The sequence below is a fragment of the Rhamphochromis sp. 'chilingali' genome (genome assembly GCF_963969265.1).
Source record: "Rhamphochromis sp. 'chilingali' genome assembly, chromosome: 14".
Classification (NCBI taxonomy): domain Eukaryota; kingdom Metazoa; phylum Chordata; class Actinopteri; order Cichliformes; family Cichlidae; genus Rhamphochromis; species Rhamphochromis sp. 'chilingali'.
Window position 1 is genome coordinate 2,507,460 of NC_137941.1, and position 26,425 is coordinate 2,533,884.

Below are 26,425 nucleotides of genomic sequence, written 5' to 3' on the forward strand. Positions count from 1 at the left end.
AAGCTGTGCTGGAAGAGAAAGATTGTGCATGTTTTGTTTGTGTGTGGAAAACGTTGTGTGTGTGTGTGGGGGGGGAATAGAGGTGTGTACAGTGTGTTACACTACCTCAGCTGTCGTAGTGTTTGCCCTGCAGTCTTGTCACAGTTGTCTACTAACGTCTAGCTTTCTGTGTCTTACAGTCACAGACACACTAATACTGACAGCTTTAGTCTTTTCCAGTGAGTCAGTTCACAAACTAACTCCGGGCTCTTCTTTCTCTGTCAGATTTGCTGTTATAAGCATATTTTGGTAGCTTTCCACCTCCTCCCTCAGCCACACAGGCCCGGAGACCAGCGGGCGACCCTCCTTATGATTACTGTAGTTGCTACACAGTTGCCACGGTTACCCGTAGTTTGTATCAAAGACACGGCTGAAATGTGTTGGTTACAGTTTCAAGGCGAAGCTTTTAATTTGTAATAAAAGGTCACAAATTCAACAACAGCTTAAAAAGGAGAACAGTAAACGGCCAAGTTTGCTTTTTTATTTATTGCATTTTTCACAGTTTTGGTGAAGAGTAGTCGCGCCTCTTTGCAATCGAGGCAGCATCTTTCATGCATGGCACAGGTGACCGCGGTACCTGGTTGCTACGGCTGCATCCATAGACTGTATTGGTTCACACATGCATGCTAATTAGAGATTAGTCTTCCTCTTTCAGCCGATCTGCTGTGGTGACCTCCCTTTAGAGGTCGCCACAGCAGATCTGCCTCCACCTCAGTCTGTCTTCCTGTCACGCCAACCCGCTCCTTGTCCTCCTCTGTGATGTTTTCCTCCAGCCTGGCAGCTCCATCTTCATCATCCACTCTCATCTCCAACCTCCTGCTTTTCCTTCTCACTCACTCCCACCACATCTTCCTTTTTTCTCTTCTGTTAACTTCAGTCCACAGTAGCAGCGTTTCCTCCGGCACTCGTTTGGCTCACAGCACCAGAAGTGGTCGTTGTTAACCCGGGTCCTGACCTATCTGGTATTGAAGTGTCGTTCTTTATGATCCACATGTTTGATTTGGCAAAGATTTCACTCTGGGTGACACAACTCCAGCTTGGGACCGGCACTGGGAGTGCACCATGTGTTTGTGGCTGGGTTGCTAATTACAGATAAGTAAAGTAAAGGAAGTTGATTCTCCAAAAGTGGAGCACAGAGTTCTCACATGGGCCATTTGTAGAATGAACCTCACAGCACACCATATCATTCATCCAGTAACTGCATTAAAGGAGAAAAGAAGATGGTGCAGACAGCAAACGCAGTCTCAGCATCCAGCTCACCTGAAATAGATGAAGTTAGGAAGCTTTGACTCTGCTGCGTGAGTGACTGAAGCCCAGCAGACAGCTTGGTGAATGGAGCTCAGCCTGTTGTCTTTAATGGATATTAGAGTTATTTTCTAATTCAACACTGTGGCCAGTTATACTCTGGCACTGGGAGATGGACACTCTGGTGTTTTCATTTGATTTATAAATAATAATAATAACAGTAATAATACCACCTTTGTAGAAGTTTGCTTCCACTCCATGACCGTGCCCTTTTTCCTCTCCCTTACTCATCTCTCACCTCAGCCTCCAGGAGCTGATGCAGTGTTTCACCCTCACCTGTCTCTAGTTTCCTCTTTAACGTCTTGTTTAAATCGTGTCTTTAATATCCCTTTCACCTCTCCAGTCTGTCGCCCTCATCTTCACCCCATTCGCTCCCTTGTTTTATAATTCACCTCTCATCTCGGCCCCCTCCCCTTTCGCCACCGCTCAATGGCTTCATAATATCACTCCCCCTCTCTATATCACACTTGCCTACTCTCTAACTCATTTACTTCTCATTCGCTCTATCTCTCTTTCCACCTTTCTTCTCCTCCTAATGCCTTTTCATTCTTTTGCTCCACCTCTCTATTCCCTCTTAATATCCCGCTGTCTCTCTACCTGAGATATTGAAGCTATAAAGACAGGTGTTCAAAAAGAAAGCCGGGCCAGCAAATCTGTTTTATATGCCTTCTGGCATCATTCCCTGGAATGCAGAAAGAAGAGAGGCAGAGAAAAAGAAGAAAAGGCTGCGGTCTGTAATATCTAATTCTGGGCTCCACGAGGAGAAAAGAAGAACCTAGTTTTCTATAAAACCTTTTGTCTCCATCACTTGGGACGTACACATTTAATTCACCCTCATTCTGTTATGCTGTTTTTGGTATAAAGCCTCTTATTCGTTCTTTCACTGTGTGGGAACGGGCTGTACACCCTACTGTAACAAAATATTATGGCTTCAAAATGTGCACATGATGTACAGTAATGTCTCGTCAGCGGCGCAGTAATGGTTACGGGTTACGCAATTTTATCCAATGGAAATGTGAATTATTCACAAAAGCTGAATTTTACAGGGGTGAAGGTGATTTAGACGACATGTTCAACATTACACACACAGGAGGAGCTCCTTCTTTTTATTAATGCTAAACGCTTTCTTACCTCACACAACAGCATCCAGGCTGCTGACGGAGACCAAGTGCATATGGTTGTGTGTGAGTGTGTATTCATATCTTTGTGGGGACCAAAAATTGGAAGTTTACTATACTTGTGGGGACCAACAGCCCTAATGGGGACCCACAAGTTTGAAGGCGTTTTTGAGACTCAAAATGTGGTTTTAGTGTCAGGGTTACAATTGGGTTATGGTTAGGTTCAGGGTAAGGGTCAGGGTTAGGCATTTATTTCTGATGGTTAGGGTAAGGGGCTAGGGAAATATTATGTCAGCTAAATGTCCCCACAAGATATAAATAACCAACGTGTGTGTGTGTGTGTGTGTGTGTGTGTGTGTGTGTGTGTGTGTGTGTGTGTGTGTGTGTGTGTGTGTGTGTGTGTGTGTGTGTGTGTGTGTGTGTGTTAATATCTTTGTGGGAGCCAAAACTTGAAAGTTTACTATACTTGTGGGAACAAACAGCCCATATGGGGACCAAAATCCTGGTCCCCCACAAGTTTGAATATATTTTTGAGACTCAAGTGTCAGTGTTACAATTAGGTCATGGTTTGGTTTAGGGTCAGGGTTAGGCATTCATTTTCATGGTTTGGGGCTTGGGAAAGCATTATGTCAATAAGATGTCCTCACAAGATATGAATAACCGGCGTGTGTGTGTGCGTGTGCGTGCGTGCGTGTGTGTGTGTGTGTGTGTGTGTGTGTGTGTGTGTGTGTGTGTGTGTGTGTGTGTGTGTGTGGACTTTTGGGGTTTAGTCGGCTCGTTTTAGGAGCGCCCCGGCAGCTGGAATATACCCACAGAATAGACTGGGATAATCTCTGAAGGTGTGTGTGTGTGTGTGTGTGTGTGTGTGTGTGTGTGTGTGTGTGTGTGTGGTTAACAGGCAAAAATAGAGGAATGGGAATAAGTGGCGGAAGAAAAAATGAGATGTGCGAGTTACAGAGAGAGCCAGTGAGATGAGGAAACAGGAGATTGAACTGTCAGCAGCTTGACTTAAGCTTTTTCCTTTTTTTCCCCAGTATGGAGATGAGACGCGACTGTGTGTGATTTTGACTGTGTGTGCGTGTGCATGAGCTAGACAACTCCATCCTGTTTTGAAGTAACCTAATCTAGGATGGAGACCTCCCTCCCACCCCCCGAAAACCTCAGAAGACCGAAACTCTAAATCCCTAATAACTGGCCTTTGTCGATCCTAAATTACCCCTGTGTCACAAACACACACACATGCAAAGAAAGTGCGCTTTGCACATGCTTAGACTCGCAGTTTAGTTGTATGTAAGGAAAGACTCCTGCCAGTTTTACATGAACGATATCCAGACTTGGTCACTGAAGGCTTTGCCACCCGTTTGCTTTTGTTCGCCAGGTGCCGGGCAGAGGGGCAGATCACCGTCTGACACCACGCTATGAAGAGGTGGAACGCCAGTATGCCTCCTTACCGAGGTACAGCATCTTCTCCTTCATTTGTATGAACATCACTGCTGCGTGTTCTGCTGTCCTTCTTTTCTCTTCCTGTAATTAAGCCATTCGTCTCTGGGGGCTGTGCCTCAGCCAGGACCTCACCTTCCCCCTTCCCCTGGGAAAACAAGCTGTGTACAGGCTTGGAAACCGATCTGCTCCCCCTTCAAACTGCTGTTACTTCAGCATGTGCTCGGAGGCTTTTCGAGAGCCTGCGATGTGTCGGGGGTTTAGTGAGCTAGCTGTTGGGCCACTTCTACAGCTTTTTATGAAATTTCACATTAAATTTTAAGAAGATTTAAGAAAATAGTTTTGTGTGTTATTAGCGACCTGAAGTGTTAGACTTCAGTTTTCCTTCTGGCCGCAGAAAACTTTGCTCACGTTTAAAACAGGGAAACATAAACACTCAACTGTGCTTTATTATATTACTCTGCATTTTGTTGTTTTGCTCCCTGGACAGCATGAAATATTGCTAACATTAGCCAACAGCAAGAACAATAGCAGCTCCCCGAGTATATTCATCAATTCTTGAAAGATTATTTCCATTTATTTCTCATTATGTGTTTTCTGATTCACTCAGATATCCTGCTGCCCCTGGAAGGCCGCAGTTGTGCAAAAGTATAATTTGCTGGGAGCATGTACGAAGGCGCAGCTGTTCGCTGGCTATTTAAACACGTTAACCTCAATGTGAAACACAATCACAGCTAAACTACATTCTCCGGCTATCATCAGTCACTACCGGTTTTCAGCATCTTATTTTTTATTTGCCGCTTTCTCTTTCAGGAAGGCCTCAGCTTTAATTCTCCCCTCTTTCTTCGCTCCTTCGCTATCTTAACATTTTATTTTTCCCCAGACTCTCCCCTCCCGGGACCTTCTCCCTCCCCTCCCGCTCATGTCTGATGTCTTACTCATCCACACGTACTTTATTCAGTGTCATTTTTTCTCATTGCTTTCCCGAGAGGAACAGCGCTGCAGTAATGTGTTTTAGCAGGCTGGGTATCAGTGTATCATAACCTCATCTCTAAATATAAAACTTTTTTTTTAAAGTGAAAATGAAAGTGTAAACTTTGGCAGTAAAAACACAGACTAGTTGTTAGTAGCTCCTTCTAGCCTCTGACTACGACACCTCAGCAGACCAACAAATGTTCGTGGGGGGATGTTAGTCAGAGAAAGAGCGAGAGAGACGAGGTAAGCTAAGTGGAATGACAGAAGTTTAGAGCGTTTATAGTCGGGCTCCCACCCCTGTTAAAATACTGCAGGATGGCTATTTCACACCTCTTCTGTGTGTGTGTGTGTGTGTGTGTGTGTGTGTGTGTGTGTGTGTGTGTGTGTGTGTGTGTGTGTGTGTGTGTGTGTGTGTGTGTGGGTGATGACTTTGGCAGATGGAGGCGAGAACAGTGATGATAGTTTTGAGGTCTGGCTGTGGTATCTGAAAAAGCCTTGGGAAACTGGACACACACTCACTCACATACAGTACACCCCATCTCCGTTTGCACTCGCACACATGCGCCGTAATCCGTAAATACTGCGCCAATTTTACACGTACGCATCATGTTTGTAAGAGGCTGCGAGATACTTTTCATGGGAATGGCTCCAACAGTGTTCCAGCTTTCAGCGTGGTAACGATCCCAAGACCGTTTGACGGATTACTGCATCAGACGAACTACAGCGAGGACCTGGGGCTTTTGAGAAACCTTACAGTGACTCATGTGATAAAAATACATCTGGAAATTGGTCCAACCTGTTAAGTAAAGAATTGCTACATACATCTACATTTTTTTAAAGAAACATAAATGATCAGTTTCTAGTGTTTTGAGCAGATAAAGTAAAAAAACAGAAGCCCCAGCTGTTAATTAACCTGCTGTTTCTGGTCAGTTCCGTCACACATTGAAAAGCAGGGATTAAGAGTCACAGCAGGGTTTGGACATCGCAGCGCAGCCAACGTTATTGTGACTGTGTGCAGTGAAGTTGGCTGGGGCTCAAAGTGGCAGTTAGATGCAGTCTGTGTGTGATAAGACAGTGAATTACTGCAACGAAGCTGCACAATATTGCACGTGTTGCATCCAGCCAGGACCTCGTAGAGCTGAGATTCAGAAATTCCTCCAGAAATTGTGACGTAGTTGTTGCAGGACGGCAGCACAGGTGCTCAGATCCCTCGCTTTCATATGGGAGTAAAACCAGTTGAACCGAGTCACAGAGGCGCGTCGTAGACGAGACACGCTCATCGATGTTAACCTGGTTGTATGATTTGAATCTGAATCCTTCTCTAATCTGTGACCCGAGCAGTTGCCTTGTAATCAAAAGCGGCTGCTGCAACCACTCGCAATCAGTCACCGACTCCAAAAAGCCACCCGTTTTTCCAAGCTGCACGGAGTGGGTCTTCTTTTACCCTAGTGTGCCTGAGCCTTTATTCGTTTTTACCCGTCCCTCTTATATCCATGGACTACATCACTGTGTGTATGAGTTCAGCTGTGCTCGGTATACATTAGTTTGTCTTCATGCTGCAGTGACAGATAAATAAACTGTCCCTCGTGTCTCCTGCTGAGTGCAGAGTTGCACATGCACAGCAGTGTTGTCCTTTCCGTGCTCAGGTAGCGATTAGCTTTGCTGCAGGTAGGTGGCGCTATATAAATCAAGCGTGCAGTTGCTCTGGCAGACCCCAGCAGAGTACCAGCTACTACTGTGGGATTAGAAAATATAAAGAAACCATAGACAAGCATTAGATTTTACACTGATTTCTACTGATTTATGTGTCATGTTGCTACATGCAGTTAGCTACACACAAGCTAAAGAGAGCCATATTATCACAGGCTTGTTGATCGGTCACTGATTATGGCTAATCAGTTGGCCTTTTACATTCGTGTGAATCACCCCTTGCTCTTCCAGGTCTCTCATGAAAGATTTCCAATATTGTATATTAAACCTCTCATATTTGAAGTCAACCTGAAAACGTTTCCCCTTTCAGAGGTTTAAGTCAGATAGAGGTGTGATTCTCTGCCTCAGCCTCTCCGTCTGCACTTCTTCCTCTGCTGTCACTTAACTTTAAAGATATTTCAGCGTCTAGAGAGGCCGAGATCATGTTTGGAAACTGCATCCTTGCTGCTGACCTTACGAAAACATATTATTTTGCGACTGTCCCAGAAATAGCTGACAGGCTGTGTGTATCTAATGTCTGCATTCCTGTATACCTGTGTGCATGTGTGGGTAGAGTCCAGAGAGCAGAGCGGCTGCTTATAAAGGTACTGTATGTGTGACTGAACATCAGTCAGCCGGAGCACTGAGTACATTATGTCAATGTGTGCGTGCGTGCGCTGTTAGACAGGATTTTGATGGCTCTAAAATTAAAACATGACCCAGCAGTGGATGATGTTTCCCTGCCTAAAGCGCAAACACTTTACCAAACAAGCTGTCAGCAAATGTCACTGCTTGAAATAGGAGGGGAGGCTGCTCGGGGTATTTTGTATATCGTTAGCTTCATAGCATAATTGCCTAAGTCATTTGACTAAGTCAATGACTTAGGCACTTATGCTATGAAGCTAACGATATGTTGGTACTCCATAAAATTGTTCACTGTGATGATATTTACCAAAAGATAAACAGACTACAGCACTAATTAAACGTGCTTTTACTTCAAACGTGATCCATTCTCGGGCTGCTCAGATTCCTCAAGCCAAGCATTCGTTTATCTGACAACATGTGCTGTAACTAATGAGAGAAACTGAAACCTGCGCTGGAGCGGTCCTGTCGCTACCTAGAGAGCCATTCCTTTTAAGGAGCGTGGCCTAACCTCATGTATGTTTACTACTATGAGAAGTTCGCATAAAGGTGGCGCAAAGGGGGCTGTGATTGGTCAGTGCATTGTTAGCTGTACATGATTAGACACCAACCCGAGCATCAGGAAGGAAGAGACACAAAAACACTGACGCTGCCTTGCTTTTAAATCTTGTTTAAAATCAAATCAAATAGATACAACTGAACCTCGTAGGTTAGAATAACCCCAAAAAGTGAATCAAGAGATCACAGAGGCCACGTCAGGTTAGGCTTTCAAAATTCATACATGCTCAGCGACTTTGTGATGCAGTGTTTTAGCTGTTATTATGCTGAACCAGTCTAATGGCAAATGTTAATGTGTGTCGTATTTATTCCAGGATCTTCATCCAGTTCGTTTTTAATCCTTCAGAAACTTGCAGCCCATTTAAACCAGCATGCATCTGACACTTAATGGTCTGTGCTTGATATTCACAAAATATCACCCTTAATTATCACATTTTTCCTTGAACAGTTGAGAGATTTGGAAAAGGGAAGGACCGAATAGTGTGTCCTTTCACTTAAAACTTTTCTCCTACTGCCATGTGCCTGAAATTTCCCCTCACCCCTTTCCCTTCTTCTTCTTCTTTTTCAACATTTCTTCTACGTCTCTGCTCCCATCTTACTTTTTCTCTGCACACTTATGTTAGTGAACCAAAGCACCATCTCTGTGCCGCTCACATGTAACGGCGTGAGAGTAAAACCAGAACGTCAGTCTCTGTGCGATTAGGACAAGTTTGTGGTTCAGTTTCTTTACTGTTGGAGACTGATTGAATGGAGTTGTGGCACCAGGTTGCCGTCCATTGACTGGTCACTGTCTAATTTATAGACAGAAAAACTGCCAAAACATAATAATAATGGATTGCATTTATATAGCGCTTTTCGGGGCCCTCAAAGTGCTTTACAATTCCACTATTCATTCACTCTCACATTCACACACTGGTGGAGGCAGCTACAGTTGTAGCCACAGCTGCCCTGGGGCAGACTGACAGAAGCGAGGCTGCCATATCGTGCCATCGGCCCCTCTGGCCATCACCAGTAGGCGATAGAATAAAGTGTCTTGCCCAAGGACACAACGACCAGGAAGGAAAGAGCAGGGGGATCGAACCGGCGACCTTCCGGTTACAGATGAGCTTCCCAACCCCCCTGAGCCACGGTCGCCCCGACATTAAACATTAAAGTCAATCTGAGTCAGTTAGCAGTCTAACTGCTCTGCAGCGCGTCTGTTTGCAATTGGAGACTCAACCCAACTGGACGGACTGGACTCTGGTTCTTATCCTGTCTTCCTTCTCTCACGGCAGATGGCTCCGCCCCTCCCTGAGCCTGGTTCTGTCGGCGGTTTCTTCCTGTTAAAAGGGAGTTTTTCCTTCCCACTGTCACCAAAGTGCTTGCTCATAGGGGGTCATATGATTGTTGGGTTTTTCTCTGTATGTATTATTGTAGGGTCGACCTTACAATTAGGGATGGGTATCGTTTAGGTTTTATCCGATACCGGTGCCAAACCGGTACTTTTGAAACGGTGCCGGTGCTTAAAGAATGGAGAACACAAAATTGGTCCAAAAACCTCTCATGTTCAGCTGTTTTTTTGTAAAAAGATAACAATGTGTGCCTTTTCTGCAGCTATAGGGGATTTATGGTATCACTCTTGGCTGGAAGCAGTGCTTAAACAATGGAAAAAAAACACAAACTTTGTCCAAAATCCTCTCATGTTTAACTGTTTTCCACTTTTTCTTTGGTCATTTTAGCCTTTTTAGCCAGGGTGAAGGGAGCATCTGCCATCAAACAAGAGGACAGCCGCATGAAGCTATGATGATGTTTGCTAGTTCACCTTACCTGCATTAATGTAATAACGTGGTTAGCCTACTCAACGTAAATTACACACGAACAACATGAAGCTACTCACGCAGAGAAGAACGGCTGCTGCTGCATCATCATCCTCATCATTTCTGCTACACTGGCAGGGCTAGGGGCCAGGACTCTCCTCTTCGGGTTTTTGGGGGATGTTGCTAACTCCGGGTCCGATAACAGGCACCACACCCGCAGTAGATGTGCTCGGTGTGAGGTCTCGCAGCAAGCTATCAAATACGGCGCATTTTTCGGCTTTTAAAAAAACGCTATGCGTCGCCAGGTGTTTCATCGGATTCGAGGTGTTACCTCCTTTGACAGTATCACAGTATCAGCTTAAAGCACTTGTTGCTGCTGAGTTTGCATCTTTTGCTGTGAAGTACAGCCAGACTTTGACCGCTTCGCCTTGGGCATTTTTAATCTGTAGCTCTGCTCTAACAGAACGTACCTACCTGGCCCCGCCTACTATCCTCGGAAACGTAAAATGATTGGCTAGAATCTAAAGTGTGTCACAGCTCAGGAAAAAAAAGCACCGAAATAAAGCACCGAAATGTGCGCTGCTTTTCGGTCTGGTTACTATCGTTTATGTCAGAACCGGTGCCATCATGGCACCGGACACCGGTACCCATCCCTACTTACAATATAAAGCACCTTGAGGCGACTGTTGCTGTGATTTGATTTTCAGTGAAAGCGCCGTCTTCCAGCAACTACGTTTAAGTTTATGGAGGAATTTCTGAATGACTGACTGGACTATGTATGAATCTAAGTATATGTAGATAGAAAAAGATTTGTGATTGGTGTGTTAGCACAAACCGATTGACCCTGATTGCCAAATGAACTCTATTCAGTCACAAACAGCAGAATTCTGTTTTATTTTATTTTGAATGCACTGAAGTCACTTTGAAGCCAGCAACAGACTGCGAGTCACAACACACAGACTTTAATGCAACCATTTCAAATGCAGTGATGCACAATAATGCACACAGTCGTCATAGCTTTGGCCCTGCTGCAGACTCCAGCCGACGTTTTCCCTCCTCTGACTCCACCAGGATAAAATAATATGGTGTTTTAAAAAATCACGTATATGCACTTGTGTATATATGAATATGTGTGTGTGTGTGTCAGCACCTCCTGTGTGTTTCAGTCTTTCCAAGGTCAGTAGATGGCTATCAGAGTTAGTGTATGGTGAGCATTAGCAGGTTGCATCCCTTCCATGAGTGGGCCACAGCTGACTCATCTGTATCTGCATTGCTCTGATTGCTCTCTATACTGGAAACCAAGAAAAATGAAGCAGAAAACGAACAATGGTTAATATACTTTACACAAAAGTCAAGTTGCCTATTAAAAATAATTAGATATAAGGGAACAGACCTTACTCGACGGTGTTTTCAGCCTGTAGTATTCAGATAAATCTGCATGTTTCTCCTCGCTCTTTCTAAAGATTCGTGTTTATAGTTCAGCTGTGCAGAAACCAGCCTTGACCCAGACGCCAAACGCTCTCCCCGATCTGTCCTCGTTATTGCTCTCATTAGATTAAAAGAACCAATCAGAATTGTTGTTCAGGTTACTACAGAGACCGTCACTTCCTCATTATAATGATAATTAGATAATTGGTAATTACAAAGCAGATGTTGTACTGTATCTTCCCACATCTTTCAGCCGTTGTTCCTCGTTTCTTCCTCGTTCCTCCCTTCCACTTCTCATTTTTGTGTTTTCTGACGATGGGGTGAAAAGGACATTGTTGAATATCATTTCCCTCTCCCCAACAAGGAAATGAACGGGGAGTGTCTCTCACTTCTCTTTCTCTCTTTCTGTTTCCCCACCTCTCTTGAGGAGACCTCCCAACGAGGCCCAAGAGTTTCCCAGACCACTTTACAACTGCTGCATAATCCACTCCATTGTCCAGTTGTTTTTCTGTGTTTCTCTGGACTCATCGAGACGCCGCTTGTTTGTTAGCAATGCTGGGAATTCAAAGAAAGACCCTGCCTCTCATAGTGTGCCTCCCCTCCTTCCCCCTCCTGGAGTTTTTTTTCTCTCGTGACCCCTTCTTGTTCCTAACTTGTAGCTTTCCTGATGTGGTCGCTGGTTGGTAAATGCTCTGGTTTTGACTATAAAATGTTGGGTTATAACCCATAATGTGTTGCAGAACCAGCAGGTGGGTACGACATGAGTATGATGTGCTTTCATTTGTGTACACTTCTGGGGTGACGGAGGAAATATCCCGCTCGGGTCCCAGCTGGTGATGTTTAACAGATTTTGGGGTGTCCTGGGGTCGAGCTGAGGTTAAGTGATGCTGCGCTTGTCGAGTGAAGCTTTTCTTCAGAGTCCGCGTCTTATCTGAGCGAGGTAGCGTCCGTTCTGTGGAGTCAGAGTGTTTCTGCAGTGGTTAATCATTCATCTGTACATGAATATCATCAGCACATAAAGGCTTTCATATACATTATTATTTACTTCTGTGTTAACAAGAAGATGGACCGCACTTCATAAATTTTTACTGTTGCAGCTGTGAAATGTTAACATCTGGCAACAGTCTGCTGACCATCTGTCGGTCCTGCGCTGCTGGAGGAATTCTCCAGTTTCAAAGTGATCTTAGAAAGTTAAACGATCATTAAAAGTGTTTTCTTCTTCTCTGTTATTTTAACTGCAGCGTGCAGCATTTTGAGTCTGCGTGCGGTTTGAGCTCACGTGAAGTTCTGTGCATCTGAATCTCACATGACCGTACTCGTGTCTGTTCTGGGATCGTCGCCTTACGACTTTAAAACTGCTCTTCATGCTCCCCGTGGTCCTGCAACGGGCAAAATTCTTCAGCTTGAAACGATTACTTTGCTGAGGGAAACTCAAGATGGGAGATGAAGACAGTTTTGTTTTTCTGAATGGGAAACGGTGTTATCAGTAATGCATTTCATTATGTTTCAGCAAGTGAGCCACTATACTGGCTGTAAGTGGTTATATATACGATCCTGCTATAACTGAATGTCTTTACTTTGAGTGATTTTGGCTAGCGTAGACGGGCACGGCCGTTTCACTGCGAGTGTAATCAGTCTGTCTTTATGGCCGCTACACAGGTGAATATCAAAGAGCGTCCGCAGGCTCGGATCGCACCGTTTAACGTGACTTATGACTTCCAGCTCGGGCTCTCCACGCTCGGGCTGTCATTTCTTCTAATATTACAGCTTGTGAACATGTACATCGTTTCTGTAGGTACAGATGTACTGATGTGTGGTAAACAGATCTATTATCATACGTTTTCTGAAATTATTAATGTAAACATCAACAAATTATCACTCGTTTTAAAACTAGGTGCAGAAGTGTCGTTGTTTTTTAAAATATGCTAATAAAGAATCTGATGAAACTGTGACAAAGTATGAAACACATACATGTGTGTTTTCTGCTCAAACTTCTTAGAAAATCATCTGGAGCTTTTTACATCTACAGTAAGATGGTGTTTCTGTGGCACCTGCTTCACAACAAAACAGTCGAGCAGGAAACAGGATAAACCACCGATGAGTTTCATCCGAGTCCACACATCACGAGCGTTTCCGAGTCTGCAGAAGCTCCGAGTCCGAAAGAAAGTGGCCGATGACACGAGGTCTGTCTGCGAGCGTCAGGTGTGAATGACATCATCAGCCAGCTCCATCAGCTCGTCGCACATTTGACTTGTTGATCAGATTCCTCGTCGGAGGAGCCGCCTGCTGTAAATTGTCAGCCTCTTTCGTTCTTGGCTGCAGTTTTGTCGCTCCGTTTCCAAATGGCACGGCCGTATTATGATGGGATGCGAAACACCACTCCAAATCCCCATTGTTCTGCCCTCTCTGTGTTTCCGAGGCAACAGTCTCCTACCATCTGGAAGGCCCTCATCCCTCAGTTCCTCTCATTTTCATCTAATGGCTTTCTCCTCTGTCCTTTTCTCATCTCATTTCTGTTTCTTTCGCTACTGTTTCTCTTTCTTTGCAAAGACATCTTTTTAAAAACTTTTTGTGCTCTAATTTGATCCCCCCTCTCCCTCCGTCTCTTTTTTCCTCATCCTTTTTTACTTTAAGTGCTTCAGTGTGTTACGGCACTCTTTCACTTGCTCCCTGCTAGCCCTCTTTTTAACCTGCTCTGGCCATTTCTTCTCATTTCATCTGCCTTTTTTATGCCCCCCCTTTTATCAGTTCAGCTAATGAGTACATTTCTTTATGCGCTATCTCACATTCGCAGTCACACGAGGCATATTTCCTAAATCTGTGTGCATACACACATACACGGGGGAATGTAATCATGTTAGTTTCCTACACTGGCATGTAATTCATGCATGATTTACTGGAGGATTAATCACACTTGACAGAAATTTATTGGCAAAGACAGATCGTAGCCCCTGAAAGGTGCTTAGTTTCATTGAAACATGAAGAAGTGTGTGTGTGTGTGTGTGTGTGTGTGTGTGTGTGTGTGTGTGTGTGTGTGTGTGTGTGTGTGTGTGTCCGTCCCCCAGAGTGGGTCCCATTATTCTCTGCAGATGCTGACCTTCAGCATGCTGGCTCTCTGGAGGGCAGCACTTGTTTCTCCGCCTTAATTCTTTCTTTTTTCTCTTATTCCTAATCACTCCCTCCCCCTCTGCTCTCCTCTCTTACATTTCTTCTCCCCCCTTCTCATTTTCTGCCCCGTTCTTCTGTCCTTTCATGTTTTTTGTCTCAGCTTCATCCATCTGAAAGCCTCAGCCTCTCGTACTTGAAGCCAGCAACTTGTTTTCAACAGTTTTTAGATGTGAGGTCTTTTCTTGTTCTTTTTTAATTTCTTTTGTCTGCTGCTCGACTAAAACTTGGAAAACCTGCCTGTCCTTCATACCTCATTATTTAACAGTTAATGTCTCTCCCTCCCCCTTGCCTCCTGTTTCCTCCCTCCCTCTCCTGTCTGTTGTGGCCCTCTGTGTGCGTCTCTTTGTCTTGTGTTTACGTGGTTTCTTATCCTCTCTGCATTCATCTACCTTTCCTCTGTCCTTTGCTCTTTGCTTCTTCCTCTGCATACAGATGAACATGTGATTCCTCGGCGGTCTCCTCTCTGCCTGTAAACTGTCAGCTGGTACTCTTAACACAAATTTCACTCGAATGCAAGGTCCTCACAGGATATGTGGAATTAGTAGGCAGGTCCTGAAACAAAATAAATCCTTTTCATCTTAGTTGATAAAACGGTCCCCGGTGAAAAAACGTCTTCTTTTTATTTATTTATTTTGCACGTTTTCAGCTCTTTTTTTCAACCTCTTGACTTAAATGTGTTCAGTATTTGCATTCAGCTGCCCTCCGACAACTTGGGTCACTAAACACGGCGACTCGTTCAAAGTGGAGTGCGATTACCTCGGGTGTTCGCATCATTTTCCTCTTTATGCACTGAAACGATGCAACATTTGAATACAAATGCTGGCGGTTGTTTTTGTAATAAGACTCGGCATAAATGATGAAAACACGGCACCAAGTCGAGCTTCGTCTTACTGCAGAAGAGTCTCCTCTGATGGGCGTAAACAGTCTAACACTGCTGCTGCCTTCATATCGTCTGTGTCGATATCTCCATATTAATGCTGATCTGTAGCCACAGGGTGGGGCTCATCATGTCAACCAACTTTAAGCTGGATGAGATTTTGCACAGCTAAACTCTCGTGCTCACCGTCAGCGCAGTGCTTAATTTAGTGTAGTGAGAAAATAACATCAACCAGGTGGATGTGCAGCTTCATGCAGACTTTTAACTCAGCTTACCTTTAATTCTAACAGCTGAGAGGACAGCTGCTCTGCTTAAAGCTGTCATAGAGTTGGTTTGTATTTACGCTACATCACATCTAGGAAGCAGATATGAAATAAGATGACTTTTTGACCTGCTGGTTTTATCTCAAACATGTGTTATAAAACATGTATGTGATGATTTTTAAGACTTTCTGTTTTAGAACAAAGCAGCTGGAAACACTTCAAAGTCATTTGTGGCTGTATGAAGTGTTTTGTCACTTCTGGGTAACCCACCGTTTATAAAACTGTCACTGACCAAGATTATTGTAGTTAACTTAAACTAAACCAGAAACTGAGGCTTTTTGGTTAACTACATTCATTTATTTATTTTAGTTAACTTAAATAAAAATAAAAGCTCAACTTTTGACAATCATGAAGTTTAACTAAAATCATTTGAATTCAAATAAAATAAAACTACAGAGGAAACTAGTCGTTTTAGCATCTGCTAGTTTGGTTACAATGTTACTGATGAGGACGAGACTGAGTCACTGCTTTTAAAAAGTTTTCAACATTTTGTAAAAGAAATAAAACTAATATGAGTTTTATTAAAACTAACTAGTTTAATAAAACTAAACTAAATCGAACATTTTCAAAAAAATAAAAACTGAAAGCAAAATGAAATCAAAACAACACAAAACTGTAGAAACTCTACAATCTGTAGATTAAAACTTACTAAAGATTTTGTGGGTTAGTGATTAGAATGATGTGATCAAGCTCACATGTGGCAGCTTTTAATACTTATCAGTGAAATCGCCTGAAAGCTTTTTGCTCTGTGTCACCCAGACGTGAACCAGCTGGCTGTTAGCTTTAGCAAATGGTGTCACACGTTCCAGTGTTATGTCTATGAACACGGTATGCCCCCTAATCCTGGTTCACAGTACCCTTGCTTAGCCTTTGACCCCATCTTCTAAGTGTTTGGTGGGAACTGATGGAGTGTCATGTGACTTCAAGAGGTCAGAGGTCAAGAGAGGTATAGGAGTCACCCTTAGACCAGCTCAGAGACGTTCACCGGCACAGCTGAACCAACAGCAGGGAAACATATTACGGTGTTACCGGCACAAGTCTCTGTCAGGCTCTCAGCGACTTACCTGCAGCAGTGCGGTTTGCTCACACAGCAGCTTCGTGTGGTCTTAGTCAAACAAAGATGTCTGCCAGTCGCTCTGGACGCTTCCTTCTTTTGCCTAAATATAGTTTAAAGTTTTTCACAGATTTCTCTGCAGCCCCGCCACTGCACACAGTACACCCGGGACCGTATCAGCATCTCGGTGCCTCTGTTCCTGGAATAACTAACAATGCATGACAGAAACTCATGATTACATCTCAGGGCCCCACCACAGGTGAAATAATCGGCTTTTGAAGCACTCGTGTGCTTACGTATTTATGCCACAAATGTGTAAAAGCACTTGTTGAGCTAAGTGTGCGGTGACCTTTACTCCCTGTGGATCAGAGTGAGGGGAGGGGCACTGCCTATATGTAAAGGAAACAGAAACCTTAAAGGTTTCAGGATTATCAGGCAGTCAGAGCTTCAGCCGTCATTACGACAGGTGTAACTAACTTTGATTTATTTATAAAAGTTTATATAAGGATAAATATGTAAACACCAGCCTCACTGACTCCTCCCAGTCTCAAACTGGGGAGCTTTCATGTGTAAGGTGGATGTGCCATATTATTTGTTACGGTGAAAAGGCTCCACAGCCAGCACGGTCGCTCTGCAGCTACATTAGCCTTATAATGTAAATATGTAGCTGAGGAAATGCAGCTTTTGGCCTTACAAAGAAGAAGCAGCTGTATAACATGTTTGGGCCACGTTCCCTTCCCACTGGTGGGTAATATACACGTTTAATTCACAATATCTAAACATATTAAAACAGTATTAAATGTTAATTGGCAAAAATAAAACAACTCGAAATCATGTATCTTCCTCCATTGGTCCTCCGATAAACAGGCTTTACTGTCTTTCTCTTGCCTTCCTTAGATAATAAGATATTTCTCCGCCCTTCATTATTTTCCACTTAAGCTTTTATTGCCTCATTGTTTGGACGGCGGCGTCTGTGATTAAAGCTTCGTAATGAAGTATCGCATTAGGAAGATGAAACAAAGTTAAAGTTAGTTTAACTCCGGCAACATTAAACCACGGCAGCTCTGTTTTCGCCGCGACTCACGAAATGACATTACGACAGCAGTCGCAGAACAATTTGAGCTATTAATCTGTTTTATTACCACACTGTCAAAATAGCACGACTCTCATTGACAAAGAATCTGACACTGTTGAATGCAATTTGAAAATATGAAGCGCTTTCCCGGCTTAAAATCTCAAATCACATTCAAGTGGATATCGACACGAAGTGAGGCTTCGGCTCTGTAAAGACTCATAAAGATATAACTGAATTAAAGCTTCGCTAGTTCATTTCCTCCACTTCTCCTTCGCTTACTTTAAATATTACTCTTCGCCTCCCCGCCCGCCTTTATTTATTTTTTACCTCAGCTTCCGTCTGCGACTCCTCGCGTCGAGCCGCTGCCGTTTGTGCTCCGGTGTTCGGTTATATTGAGGCCATCTATCTACGCGGTGGCTGTCATTGGCTCTCAGGAGTTTTTTAATGCGCTGTGACACAAAGCTGCATCTTGTCTCTGTTTTTAAAAGTTGCTGAGAGGCAGGCCTGCGTGATAGATGACTCTGTGCATGTGTGTGCAGCAGCCGAACAGCTGTGAGCAGCCCTTTTAGAAAGAGTCAGTGAAAGCGTGTGTTTATGAGAGAGCGGGGCAGGTGCAGATGACATATAACAAGTCCTTGTTTCCCCTGAAATCCATCAGAAATCTCTTAAATGCCGGGGAATTAGTAAGGATCACATTACTCCCAATTACTGTCAGACACGGAGAGAAATCCTTCCAATTATCCTTTTGAATATGTGACCCGTGTAACTGTGAGCGCGCTATCCACATAACAGCATTAAGGAAGTCATCTCTAAACAGGTATTACATAGTTGAATTTCCCTTCAAACTGAGCGTTCAGCGGCTTCGCTGTTCTGCCTGGAATGTTTTCAATTCCTCGTTTTGGTTTGATGACTCTCTCAATTATGTTAAACTAGTTGTTGCATGACCCAGGAAGCTGTTCTCATTCATTACATCTGTTTCTCTCATCTGTCTTTCTCTCTCTCTCACACACACACACACACACACACACACACACACACACACACACACACACACACACACACACACACAGCCCCTCGTTTGGTCTTAACTCTTCTCCAGCTGTGTGCCAATTTGCCTCCTCCAGAGTGCGTGGGGTTCGGGAGGGGGGTGATTAGGAGTTACGGGCTGTATTTAAACAGCGCGCCTGTCCTCTTTCGTGTGTTGATGATAAATGTTCTCACTGTGTGCATGTCTACATAAGTGTTTTAGTTCTCATACTGGGTGTGTGTATGCATGCCAGTAACGGGTTCCATCCACATCGCTCCCTAATCCCCAGCTGCCGCGCGGTGCTGACTGGGTTCCTGGAGGGAGAATTCCAAACTTGCCACCGGATTTACAGTGGATTCTCTACAGATTACCACTGGATTTCTGCCCCGTTCCCGATATGGAAACTCTCATAACACACTGGGGATCACAATATTATTTTTCAAGTATTCATTAACTGGTAGCGAATGAATCTTTTATTCAAACGATGCTTTTTTCCTTTATTAAAGCACAAAGAGTGTGTGTGTGTTCAATGTTTTTAAATTTAATTTACAAAACCAATACAAGTAAACCTCAGAAATCCCCGCTCGTGGTTTCCAGTAGCTCCGTCTTCGACTGCTGGAGGAACAAAGGTTTGGAGTCGAGGCGTGAGATAGAAATGTGAGCAGTCAGTTCAGCTGCACAGAGCCATTCGAACCAGTGCACATTCATAACTGGGACCACTGAGAAGCCACAGAGTTGGAATCAAAGTGTCGGTGGACAGAACAGTCGGGCGCACCGTGACCCTTTATCACTCGCGTGTCATCCAGACCGGCGGTCCCCAACCCCCGGGCCACGGCCTGGTACCGGTCCATGGGTCGTTTGGCTCGGGTGTGAAATTTGTGGTTTTCAGGGTTTTTATCCTTAACTCGGTTTCCCCGGGTCTTTCCCGTGTTGTAGTTGTTCGTCTTATTCTGAAAGAAATATTTCTGCGTTACCATAGCGACCCGAGAGGAGGATGTTACTCTCAGTGTTGTTGGTGCATTTCAGGACGCTGCTATTAAAGTTACACAATTACACAGTGAATTCATGTTTATTATTATATTTATAAAATCCCACCGTTTGTGTCTCGGTCCTATCATTTTATTTTGTTGTATTTATCCACGACATCTTAAAGGCCGGTCCGTGAAATATTGTCTGGGACCTCTGATCCAGACGACCTGCACTTTTTGTCATTTTAATTGTAACATAAAAAAATTCTTCTCGTCTATCAGGAAACGTTTGAATTTTCTCTCCAGACTGAAATGTGAAGCTGATTTTTCTGTCTGTGTTCAGACAGCGGTACCTTGATTACTCCATGATACTCCTACTTTTTTTTTTGCCGTGCATCGGCACTATTTGCGTAAACCCCGCACCCTCCACCTGTGCTTATTTACTCCATCTTTGTCTTATCACCTCTGCTCCTTTCTGCTTTATCTGATTTTCTCTCTGTGTGCAGGTTTGTTGCAAATAGAAGCTGATAGCTTCTGATAAAAAGTGACACTAAGTTCTCTAATTTGACAGCCTAAAATCTTCCCCCACCCAGCCCTAAATAAGAAAATACCCAGACTACAGTAAAGTGATCATGTAAGCGTGTTGATCACTCCTCATCATCTTAATCTTAGAGATGATGTCTTGTTTTCCAGCTCCTGTTTTGATCCTCATCTCTCGTCTTATCTCTGTTATTCATCTCCCGTACCTTCCTCTTAACTTTGCCCCCCTCCTTATCTCTCTCTTTCCTGCCCTCTTCACCCCCCCATTACCTCTCCACCGCTCTTATCTCTGCCTCTGTGACATTATCATGTCCGGCGGCCAAACGCTAACTGACAGATGGGCTGACTGATACGGGGCACAGGTATACAGGCTCAGGGGTGAACGGCAAGCCCTGCAGCCTGGTGAACTGTAGTCATAAAGAGGGAGAGAGAGACACATGGAGTCAGACAGACACATGGACAGACGGCTAGAAGACGGACGTGAAAGAAAGAAGAGCAGACAAAACGGCTGCGGCCATTAAAAGCAGAGAAATCTGAGCCGTCCGGCTGAGACGCTGACCCGGAGCGACGTACGGCGAAGAAGACAGGTGTGTGTGTGTGTGTGTGTGTGTGTGTGTGTGTGTGTGTGTGTGTGTGTGTGTGTGTGTGCTGAAACACACATAAACATGCTAACCATGGAGTCGGGAGGGGCAGAAGATGACATCCCAAACATGAAGGGCATGCAGTTAGTTAGACACTTCCCACTGCTGACCACCCATCCTGACACACACACACACACACAGCATCAGCATAGAGACCACCATCTGACTCAGTGAGATATATATTTATATGATAAACATGAATACATCATGGATGTCCTGCAGTAGATGGAGAGATGCGTGCAGACAAATGAAAGAGACAGAAAGACGGAGAGATAAAATCTAATACCTCGTAATGTTTGCTATGTGGACAACATGTGTTTGTGTACTCGCTTTCCCCGGCACAGGACATCGATATCTGTTCACGGGACGCGGCTGGGTTACCACAGCTGTGCGTGTGTCTTCGCTTGCGTTAACTGAGCCCTAGCCTACTTAAAACTGTCACGTGTCACTTATATTCTGTTGCTATGTGATGTTTGGCCGGGATGAGCCGCGAGCTGAGCGCGTGCTTCGCCCTCTCTCTTCTCTGTCGCCTGCAACAAATTGTTTTCAGCAGGTTTTCCTGAATATTTCAGATTCAGTGCGGTAGCTGATGGTAGGCTCTTTGCTAAGGTACGTGAAGGGAGCATCACTCTGACGGCGCTGTGCCAGCGGTTGGTTGATTATTTGTTTTATTGTGAAGGCGCTGGGGCAGAGCAGGAGGTTAACGCTGCGTCTGTGCTCGGGTCTCGTGTTTATTCCTCTGATTATCTTTCATAACACTGTCTGTTCTCTTTGTTCGTGTATTTGTGTTGATTTTACACGAAAACAGCAACAAATGGTCAGGGCTCTTCTTCTGCCACGGCCATCGGAGTCACACAGCAGTGAACTCTGAGCCAACTCCTCCTGTGTTTGGCCGGGTCCGGTTCATTGAGCGACTTCTCAGCAGTTGGAAAAAAGGACGCTTCGTACTATAAACAAGCTCAGTCGTGGAGTTTTCCCCAGAACAAGTTTTTGAACCGTCCAGCCACTGGCTGCGTCTGCCTGATGACTGACTGGTTAAGGATGCAACGTTACCAATGGCAACATCCGGCGGTTTCTTTGCTTCAGTCTGATTGTGCTCTCAAATTTCTTTCTCTTAAATGCATAAAATTCTCTTTTCCAGACGAGGTCCGTTAGATGCAGCTGACTACCCCATGCAGCCATGGTCAGGTCCCTACCCCGGGCCTCCACACGCCCAGCAGGGATACCCCCAGGCACCATCCTATCCCACCTCCCAGTCTGCCCCATCTTACCCCAACTACCCACCTGGTCAGCCATACCCACGGCAAGGAGACCCTCGAGGCATCGACCCTGGCTACTACCCCCACCCTAGGTAATTATACGCAGGAAAGTACCCTCATACCAAGATCTGCATGTGTACTGTACGTACCGCTATGATGCTGTTGTGCTGGTTTTGTGATTCCAGTGCAGCGTACCTGGACGAGGGGGCGGAGCTCTAGATTATGAGCTGTTGCCTGCTAAACTAAAACTAGAGCTCAGACTTCTCAGGCTGCCTGTTAGTCCAAATAGCCACAAAGAAAGCCAAATTATTTGACAGATAACCACATTAAAGACACCAACAGCCTTCAGTAGACGGCTGCTAGCTACAGCTGCCTCCATCGGCATCCACCGGTCACTCAAAGCAGCTACGCCCTTAAACTTAAGCCTTAATACGTTTAAACAAAACATCACCTGCACACCTGTCAGGGAAATTAGCCAGAGAGGCCCAAACCTTTATTAGTGTGACTGACGTCCGTGCACAGCCTCAAGTGGCCGATCGCAGGAACTGCAGTTTTGGGGTTCAGCACCGATCATATTGCAGATTTGATCATCGTTCAGCTTACTGCCTCTCATCTTCATCTTCGTCTCTCTTTTTAAGTATGTCTTCCCTCTCGTCTGACTCTTCCTTCTTTTCCATGTCGGAGTATTTTGCTGTTCTTTGATCCAAGGTTGTTCTCTAGCTCTCAGCAGAGAGGGCCCCTGCGGCAGGATGTGCCCCCATCTCCCACCCCGCCTCTTCGGGGACTGCGGTACGACACGATGACACGTGGAACTGGGGGTGGGGGTTACAGGTAGGGCCGATTTGTGGATGGAGACCATTTCAGGTAAATGCTGAGCTCTAAAATGCTTCTTCCTGCATAAATAATGAATAAAATTCTGCCGCTGTACTCGAGCAATCCGGCACAGCCCTCTGTAACTTTAAGAATATGTTTGATTGGATACAGGCACCGGTGGGAGCTCGGTACAGACCAGCGTGGCTTTACTCGGGAGGGAGGAGGACAGCAACAGCAAACAAACCCAAAGCAGAAGACGGCGTGACTGCAGCTGTGCAGACACATCGAGTCCTGACATGACAATAAGCACAAAGTCACGTCTTCATAGACGCAGTTTTCCTGCGTTCAGCTCTCCACTGAAGCAGAGTTAAAACCTCATAATGCGATGATCCGAATCCCCGTCATTATCAAACCGTGTGTGTGCTGGTAGGAGTGTACGGTAAGGTAAAGGAGGTTAATTACAGAGTAGAGGATGCGTAATGTCTTGTTGTTTGAAGTCATTTAAATTGCTTTGAATCTTCGGAGAGTTTAAAATGAGCATGTTTTTACTTTTCACTGTACTCTGATTAAGTTGTCTCTTGTAAGAATCTGTCAGGGCTGCAGAGGTAATTGGATCCATTTAAATTAAGCTCACATTCACAGCCGCTGCTGCAGCAGGATAAAGGACAATATCCACGAATGCAAGCTAAAGTAACGCACTAACACTGACTGTAGATGGAGGTTCATGCAGATATGAATAACTCTTTATTATGTTTGTGTAATGAAACCGTATTTATTCTCGAGATCCGACCGTTCATGTGGGCAAAGATGGGACTGCAGCGCCTCCGCTCTTCCAAAACATTCCTCCTTTCCTCTCTTAGTAATGGCTGCACATTACAGCGCTCCAATCAGCACTCTGGAACGCTTTATTCCTCCAGATAAACAAAAACACTCGTTTAGAGGCCGGCCGATGTCTGAAGTGACCAATCAGGGATCATGCCACTAATACCAGCAGATTTCATCCTCATGAGTAATCTGATCATATCCTGTGTTATCAAAAAGAGTTATTGATACGTGTGAATCACACTGAGCAGCACTATACGAATGATCTGTCCTCGCTGTTCGGTGCAGGACGAGGCGGAGCCCACGTCTGCTCCGTGGTTCGCTCCGCGTTTGTTTGACCCTGTTGCTGCGTTTCGAAGCAGCTTAAGAAGTACGAAATATCTTATTTTAGCAGAACTGGAAATTATCTATGGATGGTCGCTTTATTTAAAAAGACCTCCACGTGAATGTATGATGAGCTTACGTTTTACAGACACGTCCACCTGTGTGGAGTGATTTGATTTTCCGACATCCTGCAAGAAGCTCCGGAAAAGGCAGGATGACAATAACACAGTCGGGGTAATCAAGGTAACCAGGTGTTCCACAGGTGGAGCTGTTTTCATTCTGCCTTCTTTTAAAGCGTCTCTGATGTGTTGGAGCTGTTTGAGCTGCTTTTCCACCCCGCCGAGTAAACCGGACAGAGAGGATTTTCTTTTTTGGGCAGCTTTTTGCAGAGCGGGGATAGAGGTCGCTTTCACTGTTACTCTGCACCGTGCGCTCTGCTTTGGATTTGAAGGACGGTTCAGTGACCCGACGGTGTAGGCATCACTGCTCGAACATGAAGTGAGCTTCAGAGTGCTGTCAGTGCCGCACCATAATGCAGATCCATTTTGCCACTTAGCAAAAGTTAAGTGTGACTAAGAGTTAAAGCCTTGCATAACATCTGTGTTTCACACCACAAAGCTCAGCAGTATTACTTTCAATGGAGATTAAATGTCTAAAATGACATCTCGGTATCGGGCGGACTGCGGTTCTCTCAGTGTGGCCGAGGCTGGAGGTCCGCCAACCTGAATGTTGAGATTAATGCAAAAGAATGTAACATGTAGATTTTATCAGAAAGGTTTTTGTGTATCAAGAGTTGGATAAAGGGAGGTTAAGGAAAGGTAGAGAAAGATGTGAGAACAGGTAGAAAAGAAAAAGAGGGAAATAAAGAGAGAAATGTCAGGGATGTGTAATATTTCAGAATAAATATGAAAAGGAAACGGTTGAAGAAATGGTCCGAGAGGTAAATGCAGTGCAATTTGTGCAGCATTAGTTGTGCTGTAGGAGTGAATGTAGTGACTTTGTGAAGTTTTCATAATTATTTCTCCTTTTGTGTTGTCACGTTTCACCAGTGTGAAAACCAGACTTGCAAATCAAGTAATAAAGCACATTTTCAGAGCCTGGTGAACAAATCACCTGCCGGGTTTAGAGCAGAAACACTGAAACAACTCGCGTCCCCTCAGATCGCTTTCTCCTCGCTGATGATGATGATGTTACAGAGTGAGCAGCACCTGAGAAAATGATCCTTCTGAGAACATGTGAAGGATTTTCATGCCAAACATGTCAGGAGTCTCCCCGCTGTGTGTACCTGGATGCTGGGTCAGCGCCTGGAGAAGCTTTTAAACAGTATTTGAAAAACGTGACGCGTTGCATGAAGGCGTATCTGTTTCAATACACAGTTTTCACGTATGTAACTCTTCACAAGCATTTATTTTTACGTTTCTCTTTTTAATGCTAGTTGATGATGTTGAATCGGACCAGAGCCACGGGATGTTTGGCTTTCGTTGCCACGGGTACGCTGCAGAGCTTCGATCGCTTTTTTCTTCCTTGTGTCGTTTAAACTGCACGAGCAGTTTTAAACTGCGCAGCGTGGCTGACGCGTCGAGCATCCTGCAGGGCTCTTTGGTCTTTAGCAAGTTGCACAAGTTGAAGGTACTCGCTAGAATCTTCTGTACGAAGGGTTTCTGCTACTCCTGCTTCTCCTTTTAAAGAGATGTAGAAGGAACCAACTAATAACCTCTGTTACCTAGAAGTATAACATGCTTTATCACAATGCTCGAATATACGAAAAAGTCAAATTTCATTTTATAATGTAACAATTCTGTCATTGTTTTCCAACTTTTTTATATTTTGTATATAACTTTTTGCATTAAAGTGTTAATTTTTAAACACATCTGGTCAACGACGTCATACTTTACTTCTCTTTAAGACTCAATGCATGCCGAGCACATCTGCTGAGGTTAATTAAATATGAGTCAGGAGAAATTATTTCCCTCGTGTTCCCCGTACCCTGCAAGGTGAATCATTAACATTGCCAACCCAATTTAGTCCATCGTTTAAGCAGCTGATAAATTGTACTTTTGTGATAAGAGATAGATGGCCACAAATTAATGTAAGACTAATTATCAATTAGAAAAGGGAGATAAGGAGCGCTGATTACTGTGCAAAGTTTTCCTAGTTTTTCTGGCGTGTTGCCGGCGCGCTGCTAGGTCACTTCCCTCGGCTTAATAAGTATTTAGTGGCCGTGGGTAGCGTAAGGGGGTTTCTTATTTGTCAGACACTATAGGTGCTGGACTGTGGCTCAGAGAAGTTGGCAGTAATGAGACACAGAGGCCAAGGAAGCGTTTTATCAGGCAGGGCGTAATTAGAATATCCCAGACCTGTTGGCCAATGGGGAGAGAGCGAAGGGAAGTAATTAAATTCTCTTGAGTCACTGCCAAGGTTCAGTATGGATCTGCAGAGTGTGTGTGTGTGTGTGTGTCCAATACTCTGTGTCTGTGCAGGTGCTGGTGTTTTGTTTTCATGCATGTTAGAACTCGGATTAGTTTACCAGATTAATTGCAGTGC

General features: G+C 44.4%; 1 protein-coding gene across 3 annotated transcripts in view; it reads left to right on the forward strand.

The window, feature by feature from the left end:
- The window catches only part of LOC308410389 (partitioning defective 3 homolog B-like), a 238,090-nt gene extending 212,343 nt beyond the window's left edge, over positions 1 to 25,747 (forward strand). For 2 of the 3 annotated variants that reach the window (XM_080903688.1, XM_080903689.1), the window contains exons 23-26: positions 3,841 to 3,917; positions 21,805 to 22,014; positions 22,643 to 22,786; positions 22,907 to 25,747. In XM_080903688.1, the coding sequence (XP_080759814.1) occupies positions 3,841 to 3,917; positions 21,805 to 22,014; positions 22,643 to 22,757 (402 nt within the window). In that variant the 3' untranslated portion in view covers positions 22,758 to 22,786; positions 22,907 to 25,747. Of the gene's footprint in view, positions 1 to 3,840; positions 3,918 to 21,804; positions 22,015 to 22,642; positions 22,787 to 22,906 lie in introns of those variants that run through there. The other variant, XM_080903690.1, reaches the window with a different exon arrangement.
- The last annotated feature ends 678 nt before the right edge of the window (positions 25,748 to 26,425 follow it).